At 47.7% G+C, this 15,937-nt stretch overlaps 3 protein-coding genes across 3 annotated transcripts in view; 1 reads left to right on the forward strand and 2 right to left on the reverse strand.

Annotated features, from left to right (window-relative positions):
- Positions 1–3,375, reverse strand: part of LOC137911934 (rho guanine nucleotide exchange factor 7-like) — a 7,231-nt gene extending 3,856 nt beyond the window's left edge. Inside the window, exons 1-7 of the mRNA XM_068756272.1 lie at positions 3,208–3,375; positions 2,292–2,375; positions 1,422–1,506; positions 1,182–1,297; positions 885–1,089; positions 310–401; positions 1–91 (exon numbers count right to left, since the gene is read on the reverse strand). The exon at positions 1–91 is cut by the window's left edge and continues 4 nt beyond it. Of these exons, the coding sequence (XP_068612373.1) occupies positions 1–91; positions 310–401; positions 885–1,089; positions 1,182–1,297; positions 1,422–1,506; positions 2,292–2,375; positions 3,208–3,375 (841 nt within the window). The remainder of the gene's footprint in view (positions 92–309; positions 402–884; positions 1,090–1,181; positions 1,298–1,421; positions 1,507–2,291; positions 2,376–3,207) is intronic.
- A 1,195-nt stretch (positions 3,376–4,570) lies between these two features.
- On the forward strand, positions 4,571–7,526 carry LOC137911862 (cyclic nucleotide-gated channel cone photoreceptor subunit alpha-like). The gene is made up of 6 exons (XM_068756206.1): positions 4,571–4,574; positions 4,992–5,143; positions 5,588–5,661; positions 5,809–5,910; positions 5,991–6,097; positions 6,172–7,526. The coding sequence occupies exons 1-6, from the start codon at positions 4,571–4,573 to the stop codon at positions 7,524–7,526; spliced, it is 1,794 nt and encodes a 597-aa protein (XP_068612307.1).
- A 2,939-nt stretch (positions 7,527–10,465) lies between these two features.
- LOC137911981 (ubiquitin-protein ligase E3A-like) lies at positions 10,466–15,526 on the reverse strand. Its single transcript, XM_068756328.1, has 11 exons — positions 15,258–15,526; positions 14,589–14,633; positions 13,645–13,949; positions 12,283–13,529; positions 12,059–12,203; positions 11,755–11,960; positions 11,498–11,662; positions 11,099–11,254; positions 10,950–11,023; positions 10,729–10,872; positions 10,466–10,586 (listed from the first exon to the last, which is right to left on the reverse strand). Exons 1-11 carry the CDS (start codon positions 15,332–15,334, stop codon positions 10,466–10,468), a joined length of 2,685 nt encoding a protein of 894 aa, XP_068612429.1. The 5' UTR covers positions 15,335–15,526.
- Positions 15,527–15,937: the final 411 nt, after the last annotated feature.

Here is a 15,937-nt window from a genome sequence, read left to right on the forward strand (position 1 = left end):
CCGTGGGTCCGAGCGAACGCAGGTAGGAGCCGAGGAGGCTCTGCAGCTCCCGGGAATATTCGCTCTCGGCTTCCAGGATGTTCTGGAGGACCTGAACCGGAGAGCGGAAGAGGCTGAAATTCATGGGATGATTTCTATTTTCACCGAATGAGGAAGAAAAATAATTTGTCCAGAGGACGAGCTTCAGTTAAGATAATATAATTCTGTCCTTCAGTCGAAACCGTCCCGATAAAGGTGAGGACCGGCTTTCTTAAAAGAGCAATTCAAACATTGTTTTTTTTTGTTTTTTACAGTGCGATTGATGCTTACCACGTTGTAGTAGGTCTTATTGATTATACTGGTGTCAAAACCTTTGGGGGGGCTTTTCAGCGCCCCGGGCTTTGACTTGTCCGACGTCTTCTCTATATAGAAGAAGAAACATTCCAAAAGTCAGGTGCATCAAATAAAAGTCTGTGATCCGTAATGAAAGATAGATACAAAGACACTCATCAGTAGACCGAGGTTTCAATCCCGAGTAACCCCCCCCCCCAAGCCCCAAAGTGCCCCCCGGACTCCCCGGGGTTAAGTATGAGCATGTTTCCCTTTATGATTGTATGTCATTATAAAATCTTCTGCTTGCTTCCCGCTTCCTGTTTCCTGTCAGGAAGTTTCCTGCCTCTCGGCAAGCAGCTTCGGAACGTCCTGTCTTTGTGCTCCTGGAGAACTTCCTTCCTTCCTTCCTTCTTTCCTTCCTTTCCACTCTCGGGGCAAACACAGCCAAACTTGACACAGACGCGTCTCAAGGCGAGGCAACATTTAGATTTAAGATTTTGTAACAATTTCAATGTTGCAGCAGAGATTTTTTTTTTTTTTTAAGTGCGCATAATAACGCTTGCTCCACCCACCACTTCCTTTCAGTTCCCTGACGTAGTTGCTGGGGAACCATCCACACTTGCCATCGAGCGATCCTTCCCACCAACCCCCCTCTTCCCGCCGGCTCACGCTGATGATGTCACCCTTGGAAAACGACAGTTCGTCCTCATTGGCCGGCTGGAAGGCGAAGCGTGCCTTCGCCTGCGAGTGGCCACGCCCACTGCCCTCTGTCATGTCCTGGAAAAAAAATATGGAGCGACATTAACTGACCTGTCAAGAACCCCAGGGGCTCCAATAGGTCAATATGTCTTGTTGCCATGGCAACTCACCAGGCTGCGGTACTGAGGCTGAAGGAGTTTTGAGGATCTGCTCTGAGAGTCAAACGACTTGATCCTCAATGAGGAAGAGCGCGGGACACGAACGGCGTCTTCAGATTCAGCTAAATCTGCACGCGGCCGTTCAATCGTCAGCGTCGTGAGCCGTGCGTTAATAAAGTTTGAGAATTTGAAAAGATGGAAAGCATGAAAACGACAAAATTATAACCTGCAGATGAAGAAACTCCTTTTTACCTTCAGTGGCTTTGTTCAGGGCGACCAAGAAATGCAGCACCTTGGAGAAGGCGTGTCCCTGCAGGAGGTCGTTGACCTCAAAAGGCTGAAGGAAATGAAACACACTTGATTACTGCAATACTCACAGTACATATACACCGTGGCAGATACCAATAACTGTATCAAGCATGGACTTTGTTACCTTTCCATGCATAGATTTCACACACAGATGAAAATACAAATAAAATAAAGCTTCCTATTACATACAACTGATAATAATAAACCAAAACAACAACAACAAAGAAATACTAGTTTAGATACTGTTTACAATCCCCGCTGCTTCTGAAGTCTGGAGCAGGATTACATAAAGTCTGAGTTTACACTGGTAATCTACACACACACACACACACACACACACACACGCACGCACGCACGCAGCAAGGAGGGGAGGGGGTACCTCTGAAGTCCTTAATCTTGTGTTGCCAAGGAGGGGGAAAAAAAAGGTGGAGCAGTCAAACCGGTGAAAATCAAAAACTGAAACTTCCCGAGTTGGACATTTATAAACCTTTAAAAAAGTTATAAAAACCTTATAAAAGAGTTTATAAAGGAGAAGAACTTTAGAACGTTGCATATCGGGCGTCTTAATTCGGTCTGTAATGGGAATGGTTGGGATTCAGCGGAGCTCAGGCACATCTTTTCCCAACATTCCCATTTTAAACACACAGTCTGTTGGGAATAAATGTGTTTGTGTTTTCAATGAATACGTAAATTACAGGAATACATGAAAAGATGTCACCGGTAGACAGCAGGGTAAAAACGTTTTGATAAATGTAGACGTTTTTTAAAAGCGTCAGAACTCACTCGAGTACACGAATAAATACTAGTACTCACCTCCAAGCCGAAACACCTGCAGCCTTGCAGGAAATCGGTGACGTTCCTCTGATATTCACCGTCGCTCGTCGGTTCCTGTAGAAACTACAAAAAAATAAAAAATCTAAATAAATATCCACGGAACATTAAATAAGCGTTACTAAATGCGTTAAAGGTTTTATTCCCCGGATAAAGGTTCATTTTCTAGACGGAGCTGGTGCACTTGCTACTTACCAACATCAAACGAGCTAATGCGCTGCACTTCCGTTTATACTTTCAAAATAAAACATTAGATGAAAAACGATTTGTCTTTTTTTTATTGTTTTACATTTTGTGTTTTAAACTAAGCCTTCCGTAAATGTTACATTTAAAAAGCACTCTATTTAATTTAGTAGTTGCATACAAAATAGTTTGTTGGTGCACTGTGGTTCGTTTTTTGTTTCCATTTTGATTTTTGTTCTTCCTAGCATACATCAAATTTTATATATGCCACATGCAGAAAAAAATATATTGTGGTCACAAATACTTAAAATCCGCTGCATAAAATGATCAAATAAATAGTAGACTATATAGTAGACGTATTTGGTGCCTTTATTCTGAAAGGAGCATGACCTAGTTTGATAAACCAAAACACAGTCGTGGAAATCCCACATCAATAAATATATTTATAAAATAATTGTAAATATTACGTATGATTGTAACTTAATTAGGTCTCTAATTTCAAATATAATTTCAATAATGATATTTCTGTTCGATAGGATGAAACGATTTAGACTTAAATAAACGCTCGTGTTCCTCGTGGGGGAATCAATGGATGGATGGAATTACAAAGCGATTCAGTGTTCGATTCTTTTGCTCATTGATTTGATGACATTTTTGAAATAAAACATCAAAATGCAAAAAAAAAAAAAAAAGAATCTTTAAAATCTCCACTCACCTTGTCCTGCAGCGTTCCGGGTCTGAGTCTCTCCAGAAGCCGGCACAGGACCGTTCCATCCCGCAGGGACGCCTGGAGGAAAGCCTCCGGATCCAGGATGCTTTTCTTGGGCGAGTCGAGCACCCCGAGCGCGATGAGCCACGTCACGGTGCGTTCGGCCGAATTCATGGCTGCGTGGGTCTCCTAAACGAGTCTAACCGAGACGGTGGGGGATCCGCCGCGCCTTGCTTGTTCATTAAATCATTACGGTAAATAAAAGATGAATGGAGGATGAATGGAGGAGAGGAAAAGCGTCCGACAGTCCCCCCCCCTCTCTCTCTCTCTCTCTCTCTCTCTGGATGACATCATCTTCTTCATGCTCAGGGTCAAGAGGAGATGCTCGTACTCCCTCTCCCTGCATTCTGTGACGTCATCCATCCAAATTGCTTTAGGTCCCCCCCCTTCGTTTATCAGGCCTTGATCATTTTATTTCAAAAATGTTTTCCATTTATGGATCCACTTTGAGTTTTTTTTTTTTTTATCATGTGTTTGTGAGTATCCGTCATAAGACCTTCAGTATGCGACTCATGAGACCAATGACGTCATCACCTTGTGCGATGTGAAAGATTGTCTGTCATATTATTCTACCGTCAGCAGGTGGCGATGTTTCACCGGGAATAGAATAGAACACATTCAATATTTAAATTGACTTCAAGTTTGGAATTTTGTTTTTCAGTTCAATTTTATTTCTTTTCTTTTCAAAATCAATGACGTTCTCTATTTTGTACTAATACACACACACACACACACACACACGTACATTTTTGTCCCTATTTGTTTACTACTACTGTACTTTCGGTTTGTCCTGTCAGGGTCTCCACTTCACCCTGTCCTTCGCCTCGTCCTCCCCAACACCAGCCCCCTCTCTCATGACCTTAGAAACATATATTATTATTATTATTATTATTTGTAATAATATTTATTACAAATAATGCATATCAGAATCAGAATACTTTTATTGATCCCAGAGGGAAATTCTATTTCCAAGTGCTCGACTCAACAAAACGTAGAAACAGGAAATGAAGACTCTGCACATTGAGGGCCCCGGGCCTCCTCCGGAGATAGAAGCGGCTCCGGCCCTTCTGATGAGGGGCTTCGGCGTTCCGAGCCCAGTCCGGTTTCTTGTCAATGCGGGGGGGCCAAAGCACCGTGTGTGTGTTTGGATTATCGTTAAACACGCCCCCCCCCCCCCCCCCCCCCCGTTTGCTGAGGTGAGCTTTCGGTCTCGTGGGTGAAAGCGACGATTGAATCAGCTCAGAGCGATCCGACAGGCATCCTGGGAGACCTGGAGACAACAAACCGCATCCATGGCAGCTCAGCAATTATGGGTACCCCCATGGGGGCCACTGATTTCCTATGAACAAGCTCCGTTAGCGTAGCCTGAGCAGCCCTTGTTGGAGCCTGGTAGACAGCTTTGAATCATTTTAACGCCCGCGCTCGCAAAAAGAATCAACCAGATTACATCTAATCTCATTTACAGGACCTAATCTGACTCCGCCCCGTCAGATTAGAATCCAGGGGGGAGGACGACAGCAGAGGAAGCAGAGATAGGATTAGCTGGGATTGTCCCGCTCCTCTCTGAGGCCTGGAGGTGGACTCTGATGTCTCACTTTGCGGCTGTCCGTCCACAAACTACGAGGATTTCCTGTGTGTGTGTGTGTGTGTGTGTGTGTCCTCTCAGGCAGGCTCAGGTCTATTAAAGATGTTGAAGCCTCCTCTTACTCCTCCCCCTCCCTTATTCTCAGGTGCAGAGTGGATGAACGGGGAGAGCCCCTCCGCAGCAGAATACCTTGTCCATAGTTACGTACGAGGGTCGCTTGCTTCTGAGCGGGATATCATCAAAGAGCACGTTCGACTTTCCTCACATTTGATAGGATGGAAGAAGGAGAAGAAAAGGAATAACACGGGATTCACCAAGAGCTCGCCCTGACGTCTCCTCCTCGCTCGTCGTCGCGATTCAGAGATTCAGGTAAACTCATTTCACGCAGTCCATCTAATTTCAGCCAATGCAATCTGGGAGAGAAGGATTTAAGATGTGCTTAATGAGACTAAGCGAAGTAGCTCTTACTGCCTGTATATGGAATCAGTCTCCCTCACTAAGGTCGAGTTAGGATGGGCACGCACAGGAAGTTGCGTGTACGTATGTCCATTGCTATTGTTTTCCAAGGTGGTCGAACACGATGCGCTTTTGGAGACGTAGCGTTGGGCCAGCGGGGGCCGGCGTTAACGACGCGGCGAACGGGCCCAGGTAACGTACGCGTCCGCAACAACATCCCGTGAGCGTGTGCGGCAAAGCCGGATGATCGAACGTGCAACTCACCCGCCTGTGTGTGTCTGTGATGACAGCAAAAAAGACGAGGAGCCTAAAAAAGACGAGAAGAAAGATGACAAAAAGGATGGCAAAAAGGAAGAACCGTAAGTAGTTTTGGCGTCTTCAGGAACTTACGTTTCCCACTAAATTGAAAAGGATGCTTCAGCTGGTTGTAATGGTTTGTCCCAATTTTGCTTTTGGGCCACACACATCAGTTTGTTACCTAAACGTCCTTCCTTTTCCTCATCCAGGAAGGAGGTGTGGATCATGGACCCCGCCACGGATATGTACTATTACTGGCTGTGCACAATATCCATCCCGGTGTTTTACAACCTCATGCTACTGGTGGCCAGGTCTGAACTAACGGCGTTTCATTCCCTGATTTTTAACATCGTGTTTCTGACCACTCCGTCACGGACCCGCTTCCCCGTAGGGCCTGTTTTGACAAACTGCAATACTCAAACTCAACCCTGTGGATCGCTTTGGACTACTTTTCAGACGCGCTCTACTGCACCGACATGTTTATCAGAACCAGGACTGGTCAGTAATTGAAACCTCACTATATATGTGCACCCCGATTACACTGCGCTAACCGTATTCTAACGCACCAACAGGCTTTCTGGAGCAAGGCTTGCTCGTAAGGGATGAGAAGGTCCTGAAAGAAAAGTACATGAAGACCCGCCAGTTCAGACTGGACGTCGTCTCGGTGCTTCCCACTGACGTCGTCTACCTCAAAGTTGGAACCAACAACCCAGAGTTGAGGTTCAACCGTCTCTTTAGGTTGTCCCGGCTCTTTGAGATGTTTGATCGGACCGAGACGCGAACCAATTTCCCCAACATCTTCAGAATTGCCAATCTCCTGCTTTACATCGTGATCATCATTCACTGGAACGGCTGCCTTTACTTCGCCATCTCCAAGGCGATTGGTTTCGGATCGGACACCTGGGTATACCCAGACACAAAGAATCCCAACGACGCCCGCCTGGCCAGACAGTACATCTACTGCTTTTACTGGTCCACTCTCACCTTGACCACGATTGGCGAGACCCCACCCCCGGTGCAAGATATCGAATACTTTTTTGTGGTCGCCGACTTCCTCACTGGGGTTCTGATATTTGCTACAATCGTAGGCAACGTCGGCGCCATGATTTCTAACATGAACACCGCACGCGTAGAGTTCCAAGCGAAGGTCGACTCCATCAAGCAGTACATGCAATTCCGTAAGGTCAGCAAAGACATGGAGGCAAGGGTGGTGAAGTGGTTTGACTACCTGTGGACAGAAGAGAAGACCTGCGACGAAAAGCAGGTCTTGAAGAACCTGCCAGACAAGCTGAAGGCTGAGCTAGCCATCAACGTACATTTGGAGACTCTGAGCAAAGTGCGCATCTTTCAAGACTGTGAAGCAGGCTTGCTCGTGGAGTTGGTCCTCAAACTTCAGCCCCAAGTGTTCAGTCCGGGGGACTACATCTGTAAAAAGGGGGATATTGGCAGGGAAATGTACATCATTAAAGGAGGCAAACTGGCCGTCGTAGCAGACGACGGGGTTACCCAGTTTGTGGTTCTCAGCGATGGAGCGTACTTTGGAGAAATCAGCATCCTAGGCATTAAGGGAAGCAAGGCAGGCAACCGCCGAACAGCCAACATCCGGAGCGTCGGCTACTCCGACCTCTTCGCCCTATCCAAAGACGACCTGATGGAGGCACTAACCGAGTACCCCGACGCCAAAAACGCCCTGGAGGAGAAGGGAAGGGCCATCCTGATGAAAGACAATCTAATCGACGAGTCGCTGGTCGCCGCTACTGACGCCAAAGACTTGGAGAATAAAGTCAGCCGGATCGAAGGTAGCTTGGAGGTCATGACAACCAAATTTCGAAAGCTGAACGCCCATTATGAATCCTCCCAGAGTAAGCTCGTGCAGCGGCTCGCTAATATGTCCAACAAGGTCCGAACCCTCAGAGTCGACGAGTAGCGTTGGACGTGCGTCAGTACGTCGGTCCGGGCTCATGGACTTCAGGACATCGGTTCCTCGGTCCATCACAGAACGGCTGTCGGACTCTTCACATAGGGATGTAACCTTGATGCAAGTTGACCTTTTCATCAGCCGAGGTCTACATCTGGCTTGGGCTCGTTGTTTTATATCAAAAAGTTATAGCGCGAGACAATATGGAAAAACGATGCTTTTCAAGCTGCTCCTTTAGAAAACCTTTTTTTTTTGCAAACCACTCCTTGCTTTCTATGAGATACACGTGCTGCATTCGACAAATTAAATTTGGATTAACAAAGGAAGATATTAAGGTAAAAGTTTGTTGTAATTAGAATCAAAACCCTGTCATTGCATTTTTGGACCAATGATCCAAGCATGCTACTTTGCATATCTGCAGTACTACATCGTATTACACGCTTTGCTTGTACGCAAAAGTCATTCAGACTAAAGTATAATACAAAAGTACCACATCCAAAGGACTCGATTTAAGGATTAAAACAATAAACTGAATTTTGCAATCCCATCTGGCCCCGCTCTGGCTGAAGGATGTGAAAGTGAGAGCATCGCAAGGACGGATGGCTTGGAGGGTCGTGTGCAGCAATGGTTGGGCGGTGTTTGGTGCCTGTATTCAGGTTGCCATGACTACTCCCAACAACCATTCCACAAACGTTCCAGCCTTTTTTAAAAAAAAATATTGGTGTCCCTGTCCCAACTTGTTTAAAACATGTTGAAGGCATCAAGTTCAGGATGAGTGTATATTTGCAAATATGTTTTGTTTTAAATATTTAACCTATCCTAGTTAAACAGCTGCTAGATACGCAAAAGGAAATAAACTGCTAAAGGGCACATTTCAAAATGGGTTCACATTGTTTTTTATTTATCAAGTCAGCGTAAACTGGTTTTAACTGCAGACGTGCGACTTGTGCTGCAGAATTTAGAGTATAAAAAGAGGCATGTTTAAACCTGCAAACATTTAAACCAGTGAAATGAATCTGTTTTAAAGAGCGTCTTACAAATCCAGACGAGTCACCTAAACGTAAAACTTTCCAGAGACAGAGAAGAAGTTTGACCTCCATCATTGGAAAGAAAAGCTTCTGTACCAAATACCAACACTGATTTTTTTTTCTTCTTCTGGTGTTCAAATACTTATTTGCAGCAATAACATAAATAAAAAAAATGTAAGAATGATACAGTGTGATTTCCGGATTTTTTTTATTTTTCTCTCACAGTGGAAATGCACCTACGATGAACATGTCAGACCCCCCCCCCCTCTCCAATTTCTAAATGGGACAACTTGCAAAATCGCAGGGTGTTCAAATACTCATTTTCCATACTCCATGTGGAAGTACAACGGCCTAATTTAAAAGGGAATTCAATCAACCTGCGCTACAGAAGGTGGATATTTTACCTGCTTTCCTGGTAATTTAATCTCAACTGTCATTAGCTGGTCATCTTTGTAGTTAATAAATGTAACTAGTCCTTCAGACCAGCAGTTTAAGGACACCTAAATGGAGAAGAAACAGTGGCAGGAAATAATCTGAGAAATAAAAACATTAACTTAAATTCCCAAATGGACGAGAACAGATTTAATCTGTGTTATTCTGACAATCAATGGAATATAATCAGTCGAGATGCTCGCGGCAACGATTGAAAGCTGAATTCACTCAAAGTACGTGTTCTACTTTCTTGTTAACCCCTTCCTCTTCAGTATTTGCAAATGCCAAAACCATCTCATTCAATGCTACGTCCGTCTGTCAGCTAAAATAGATCAAACACAAGCCTCCCCCGTCTGTCCGGTTTCGTTTTTGCATCAGGAAAAAAAAAATATGGCCAAAATAAATCGACACAGATTCCAGCATCTCATTCACAGTCATAGTACCTCTTGTTAAGTAGATTTTCCTTTATGACCCCCCCCCCCGGATGAGATGAATGCAGTCATTTCAACTCCCTTCATAGCACAGCCCATTTGTCGTGCTGTTAAACTCAAACTTCCGTGTTGACTATGTGGGACGTATTTTGCTGGGGTTTTCCAGACTTGTTTAATTTGGCACAAGGAGCTCCGTCGTCCATATCAGCGACCGACCGGCCTACATGGGTACATCCTCCATAGCGCACAGTATGGGTATTGTAGTTCCAGCCGCACTGATATATAAATACTGTTGTTTTTTTTATTATTTAGAATAGTCAACACAGGAAGACATGGAAAAAAGTTAAAAAAAAAAAATCACACAATCATGGCAGCCTGTGGCCAAAGAAACAAACATTCGGAGAATGTCTAAGTGCACTTACACATCTCTGACAAAAGTCTAACCCCTTCCCTCTCTAAAGAAAAAGGGCCAAAAATAATAATATATATAAAAAAAGAAAGGATCGTTGTTTTACAATGTGCCTGTTTGAGTCAGAAACTGGGCGTGGCCAGCGAGCGCCACTTCCTCTATGAGTAGATTCTGTCCGCAGCTTGGGACTCGGCCTTTACGGCTACTTTGACATGGTTTTTTTGTTCAATAAATGTTCTCTATCAACTTGCTGATACATCGTTTAATATTAACCCTTCGTGTTACACCCCCCACCCCCGAGGAGAGGAGCGACCAAAAGAGGGAGGGCCTGACAAAGAACGAATTTTACCCTCGAAATAAATAAGGAAATAATCATCCTTTCTGTACAGAGAAAGAAAAAGAACGGGGAGGCTGCAGCACATTCACATAATGTGGATTAAAAGGGGGGGGGGTCTTTGATCAGAAGGTCTCTGTGCTTATGCTGACTGATGCAGGCACAGAAGAACTAGAGCGCCGTTTCGTTATTTCTCACGCTCGATTTACGCGCTTACTCTGGGTCCGTTTGTCTTTCGTCACCTTTTTAGGGGGGGGGGCTTTGTGAAAAGGAGTCCTTTCGCTGCGGGGTCTGGAGCAGAGAGGGGGGGGGGCTCAGAGCATGCCGAACCCTTTGGCATAGGTGATTGCTTTCAGCAGTCTCTCCCTGAGCTTCTCCTTGCTGCCGTACTCGGGCAGCAGCAGCACGTTAAAGCAAGTGTGAGATGTTGGTAACCTGCCAGGAAAACAACGACAACAACAAGAAACCGCTGCGTGAAGCGACACAGAAGCGACACAGAAACATCACGACAACCACAATGGAGAGACCCGAAGCACTCAAGGACGCGTTTCTGCGTTGTTTACAGGCGGCGGCTCACCTGTCCGTGTCGGGCCCGTTCTTGGCGATGATCATCTTCAGCTTCCCGAGCCCGCCCACCGGCGCCCGGTCGGTGCCGGTGGTGAACTGCAGAAAGAGGCGCTTCTGCTCCTCGCCGAACGAGTGCAGCGTCTCCCAGAACTCCCTGCAAAACGAACACGGGCGGGCTGAGCGGGCGCCGCTCCGACATTTAAAGTGCAGCGGACCCATTCGCGATCTCACCTGATGATCCGCGAGTCTCTGTTGTAGCCGCCGTCGTATTCCGTCGTTTCTTCCAGCGCTAGGAAGTCCAGGTTCTGCGGAAGGATGAAACACAAATCAGGCTTAAACAAACTCGCTGACACCTCCAAAGCGCCGGCGCCGGATCTTACTCTGCTTCCGCAGATGAGCAGCTCGATTTCCTCGGGCCGGAACAGATACTTGAGCGGCGACTCGTTGGTGACCATGTGGAAGCCTCTTCTGAACGCTTTGAACTGCTTTTCCACGCTTTTGTTCAGCATGTACTCGGCGTACTGCGCGACAAACTCCTGCACACACACAGAAAAAACACACAGAAAAAACACAGAGAACACAATTTACCTCAAGTTTGAAGATTTATTTTGATACTTTGTTATTTTGCCTCTGAAGTAGAAAATGTGCAAATAAAAAAACGGAAATTTGGCCGTGCAAACAAAAAACACACGTCTGCGTTAAGAATGTGTGTGAAAAACATAAATAAAAACAAAAGAGCTACTCAGAGTAAGACCTGAAGGACAGGACGCAACGCTCACCTTCCGGTTTTCATTCGTGACCGGAATCTTGTCGCCATTTTCCCTCAAGTCGTACATGAGCGGATTCCCGAAGAGGTCCGTCTGAGAGATCTGGAAGGTGATCATCATGTCTTCCTCCACGCTGCCCTCGTACTCCAGCAGCTCGTTGAGGCTCTGGTGGAGAACCTTCCCCCAAACACAGACGGCGAGAAAAATCACAATCCGGGTACCCAAGGTCGACGCGACTCGATCGACGCCGCGGCGATCCGACTTCTCACCGGGTTGGCGTCGGCCAAGTCCCTGAAAGTCCCTTTCTTGCCCATCAACTTCCTGTAAACCACCATGGGAAAGTGGACGTCCAGAATGCAGTTGTTGTAGATGGCCAGGCCGAGGACGATGCCGATCAGCGTGTACTGTCCCTCGTTCTCAAACGACGACGGGTTGAACCAAAAAAGCTTGGTGCGCTCGTCGTACGTGAACATGCCTGCGGGAGAAAGCCGTAGTTTAACCGATTCAACGAGGAAACCCCCCCCGTGGAGCTCATCGGGTGACCGTCAATCGCACGTCTCTCGTTTGTCTCACCAATGTCAGGGTTGAAGATCTCCTCGACCACCAGCTGGAAGAACTCTTTGGAAACGCCTCCTTCGTCGACGCCTTGCTCGCCTTCGAACTCCACGTACAGCTGCTTCTTCAAGTCGGCCGGATTCTCCATCGCGATCATTTCCAGCTGGAGACGCGAGGAAAGAAGAGATGGAGGGAACGCCTAAAAACACAAAGTCAAACGATCTCCACTGGACTCCACGTACCCGGACCAGGGCGTCGTCGATGATGTGGTCCCGGCGCACTTTCAGCCTCAGGTAGGGGTTGAGCTGCTGACCCTGGACCAGGCTGTAGAGCACCGTGATGCGCCGCTCGCTGTACATGCGGATGCGGTTGTCGTAGTACAGGCCCAGGTTCTTGGTGACGGCGTTCAGGATGAAGGGGCAGGTCATGAAGGAGAACTTGTTCTCGGTCTCCACCTTGAAGAACGTGTAGTCCTTGTCCATCTCCAGCACCTCGTTCAGCGGCTCGTTGACGAACTCCTCGAAGGGGACGAGCGGCCGCCGGCAGTCGTCGGTGCGGATCCCCAGCTCCGTCTCCAGCGGGTCCACCCGCGGGCCCTTCTTGTTCCGCCGCTCCTCGCCCAGCAGCTCCTGCAGCGTGAGCTCGCTGGACTCCGGGATGGGCTCCTCGTCCTCCTCCTCGTTGTGCTCCACGTCGAGGTCGCCGCCCAGCACGTCGGCGTAGTACACCACCTTCAAGCACTTGGTGGCCGCCGCCACGGCGTCGTCGTCGTTCACCAGGTTGCGGCTGCTGAACTCGTTGCTGATCACCTTGTAGGTGATGAGCTGCTGGAAGGTCTCGACCATGCGGCGGATCTGCTTGGCGCCGTAGTGCGACCACAGCCGCGCCAGCTTGGCCTGGGCGGCCAGCGGGAGTTTGCTCATGGCCTTGCAGAACTGCGGCAGGGCGATCTCCAGGTACTCCGGGCTGTGGAGGTTGCTGTTCTCCATCACGATGATGAACAGGTTCAGGTAGCTCGGGTCCCGCGAGTACACGTTGTGGTACGTCAGGTCGCACTCCACGTTGGGGGAGAGGTACACCAGCGCGTTCAGGAAGGCAGCTTCTATCTTCTCGTTGGACAGCAGGCGCTCGTAGACCCGCCGCACGGCCTCGATGTCCACCGACACCTCGTCGGGGGACGCTTTTTGGACGTCGTTCTCCGCCGACGAGCCCTCGCCGAGCCTCGAAGACGAAGTCGGGGAGTCCTCCTCCATCGCCGTAGCGCAGCAGGCGGCCGCTTCCTTTTCATCTTCGTCCTTGTCTTCGTCCTTACCTTGGAGGGACTTGAGCTCCTCTTTTGTGTGAGGCTTGGACCGCCGGAAACTCTGGACCAGCCCCTCGGCGCTGGAGAACACCCGACCGATGACCCGGATCAGAGGCGAGTAGTCTTCCTTCTCGCCACAGATGTCCAAGATTTCGTACACTTTCTCCTCCGTTAGGTAATTTACATCTACAGAACAAATCAAAGTACGTTAATCGCATACAGATAATACTTTCCAGAATCAAACTGCGTAATAATACTCTCTTTTTTTCCAGCAACTCCTGAATTTCCAGCCACGGCTCACCTTTAAAATTGTCTCTGACAGAGTGGAAGTCCCTGTGGTTCACTTTCCTATTGCCGCGGGCCGAGTTGCTGAGGGCGCTGCTCTCCAGGTAGGCCGAGGCGCTGCCTTTCTTCGAGGGGTGGGGGTCACACAACTTGGCGTTGACCTTGTACAGCTCCAGGGCCTTAACCGCCGCCGCGTTGTTGTCCATGCGACTGAAACCGGCCGACGAGGCGCACCGCGAGTTGGAGCACAACTCATTGCCGCAGCCCTCCGTTAACTGGTGGTAATAACGTTCTATTAGATGCTTGGCAGCCGCTCGCTTCCTGCATTCAGAAGTAAAAAAAATATGTACATGCGTCACATAAAACAGCCCAAATAAACAACCAATAAATGTTGGTGTCGACAGAGATCATTATTTGTATGCAGTTCGTGTTTTTTTTTGTTTTATATCCATCCATCTTCTTCCAATTATCAGGGGCCGGGTCGCCGAGGCAACAGTTCCAGACTTCCCTCGCCCCAGCCACCTCCTCCAGCTCTTCCCAGGGTGGGGGGGGGGGGGGTCCCCCCGAGGTGTTCCCAGGGCCAGCTGAGCATATCCTGGGTCTTCCAAGCACGGGAACACCTCCCCAGGGAAGGCGTCCGAAATAGATGCACCGAGCCTCCTCGGGACCGGCGGCTCGACTCTGAGCTCCTCCCCGGTGACTGAGCTCCTCACCCCGTCTCTAAGGGTGCGACCCCAGCCACCCTGCAGAGGAAACTCATTTCGACCGCTTGTATCAGAGATCAGAAACTAAATACAGGAATATCTATTCCTGTATTTCACCGTCTACATAGGACGAGCGTGTTAACCATGAATTGAGTTTTGGCTGGGAGAAAATGATTCCGCTGTTTGCCCCTCTCAGGGCAGTCTTCAAAAGACGGAACAGACATTTTCGCTTGACTGTAAACCATGTTTTACTTACATTCGGCTTGCTTCTGGGTTCTCTAATTCAGGCTCCTCGTATTCTCTAAAGGAACAGCAAATAAGAACGATAAGAACGCGCAGCAAAAGTCATGTTGAATCTCTGTTGGTTGCATTAACAGAGATTCTATGGGGTTATGGAAATACATTTTCATTTAAAAAAAAGATTCGACTTGAAATGGAAAATAAACGCGAGCTAAAACATTGAATCCGGCGCCTGTAGCTTAGAGCACCGGGCTAGCAAATTAGCAATGGAGGTCCCATTCAGTGTTCTGTTGAATATTTAGATAGTTAGCAAACACACGCTGTTGCTGACGGTCAAAATGCGTTTCTAACATATCCCACATTCAACCAACAGAAGGGTAGAGGAAATACCAGGCTCTCTGTTATACAGTCGCTGATTTAGCAAGCTAATGAGCTACATATAGCCAAAAAAAACTAGCTAGTCTGCAAGGCTTTAATAAAAGAATTGTCACAGAGGGGCGCTTTCAAAGTAGCACAAAATGTAATTTACTCATAAACTAATGTCCGCGGCACCGTTTGCCAAAACATGTTTATGAATACAATATAAAAACAGCATTTCCGCAGCTACCAGGAACAGCTAGCTAACTCCCAGTCTGCTCGTGTTTAGCCTAGCATCCCCGGCTCTCGCGCCTGTCGCCGTACCGACCTGTATGCTCCTCCGGCGGGGCTAGACTCGGCCTGTGGTGGCGCACACTCACAGTCCTCCTTCTCGTCGGAACTCATACGAGGCTTTATCCTCCGCTGTACTCGCTTCTGTTGATGTTCGTGAATGTGCAGATTCTTCCCCCGAAGACGACTTGAGTAAATCGATTACTAAAGTGCAAACAGGCAAGAGACAAAAGATTATCTGTTGAAAACTTCATTCACGGCCTTCGCGCAGCAGGCTTCTTTCCTACGCCTGACGTTCATCGCCATCTTGACTCGTCCGTCAGAGCGTGCCCCCACAATGCATTGCGCCACAGCGACAACACAGGCTGGACTGGATCGGAATGCGACGAGGAACTGGATTCACATGCGTCATAATAGATGTGATCTCGTCACCTAGTGACGTCATTATTCATCCCCATGGATCGTATCCTGTAAAAGAAGAGTTCTGCATGGACTTCCTCAACTATGAGTTAATGGAGTTAATGATTTTGTAACTAGAAGTGCAAAAAGCATCGACAACAGTAACACAATGTGCATTTCTGCCTTCGCTCCAACCCAGCTGAATTCGCCTGGACCTTCATGAATGTGACCGGATTAACTTCTCCGTCAGCAGAAAATCAATCATGTAAAACGTTGTCATGTTTTCACAGATTAACATTTTCAGCATCCTCGCGTCAT

Source organism: Brachionichthys hirsutus, chromosome 24 (assembly GCF_040956055.1).
Source record: "Brachionichthys hirsutus isolate HB-005 chromosome 24, CSIRO-AGI_Bhir_v1, whole genome shotgun sequence".
Classification (NCBI taxonomy): Eukaryota; Metazoa; Chordata; class Actinopteri; order Lophiiformes; family Brachionichthyidae; genus Brachionichthys; species Brachionichthys hirsutus.

Excerpts from the sequence above, each read along its gene's own strand:
- LOC137911862 (XM_068756206.1), top strand. Across the intron at positions 5,911-5,990 it reads CTCATGCTACTGGTGGCCAG|GGCCTGTTTTGACAAACTGC; the intron begins GTCTGAACTAAC and ends GCTTCCCCGTAG. Across the intron at positions 6,098-6,171 it reads GTTTATCAGAACCAGGACTG|GCTTTCTGGAGCAAGGCTTG; the intron begins GTCAGTAATTGA and ends ACGCACCAACAG.
- LOC137911981 (XM_068756328.1), bottom strand. The coding sequence starts at position 15,334 with ATGAGTTCCGACGAGAAGGAGGACTGTGAGTGTGCGCCACCACAGGCC. Across the intron at positions 14,634-15,257 it reads CCCGCCGGAGGAGCATACAG|AGAATACGAGGAGCCTGAAT; the intron begins GTCGGTACGGCG and ends CTGTTCCTTTAG. Across the intron at positions 13,950-14,588 it reads AACCCAGAAGCAAGCCGAAT|GAAGCGAGCGGCTGCCAAGC; the intron begins GTAAGTAAAACA and ends TTCTGAATGCAG.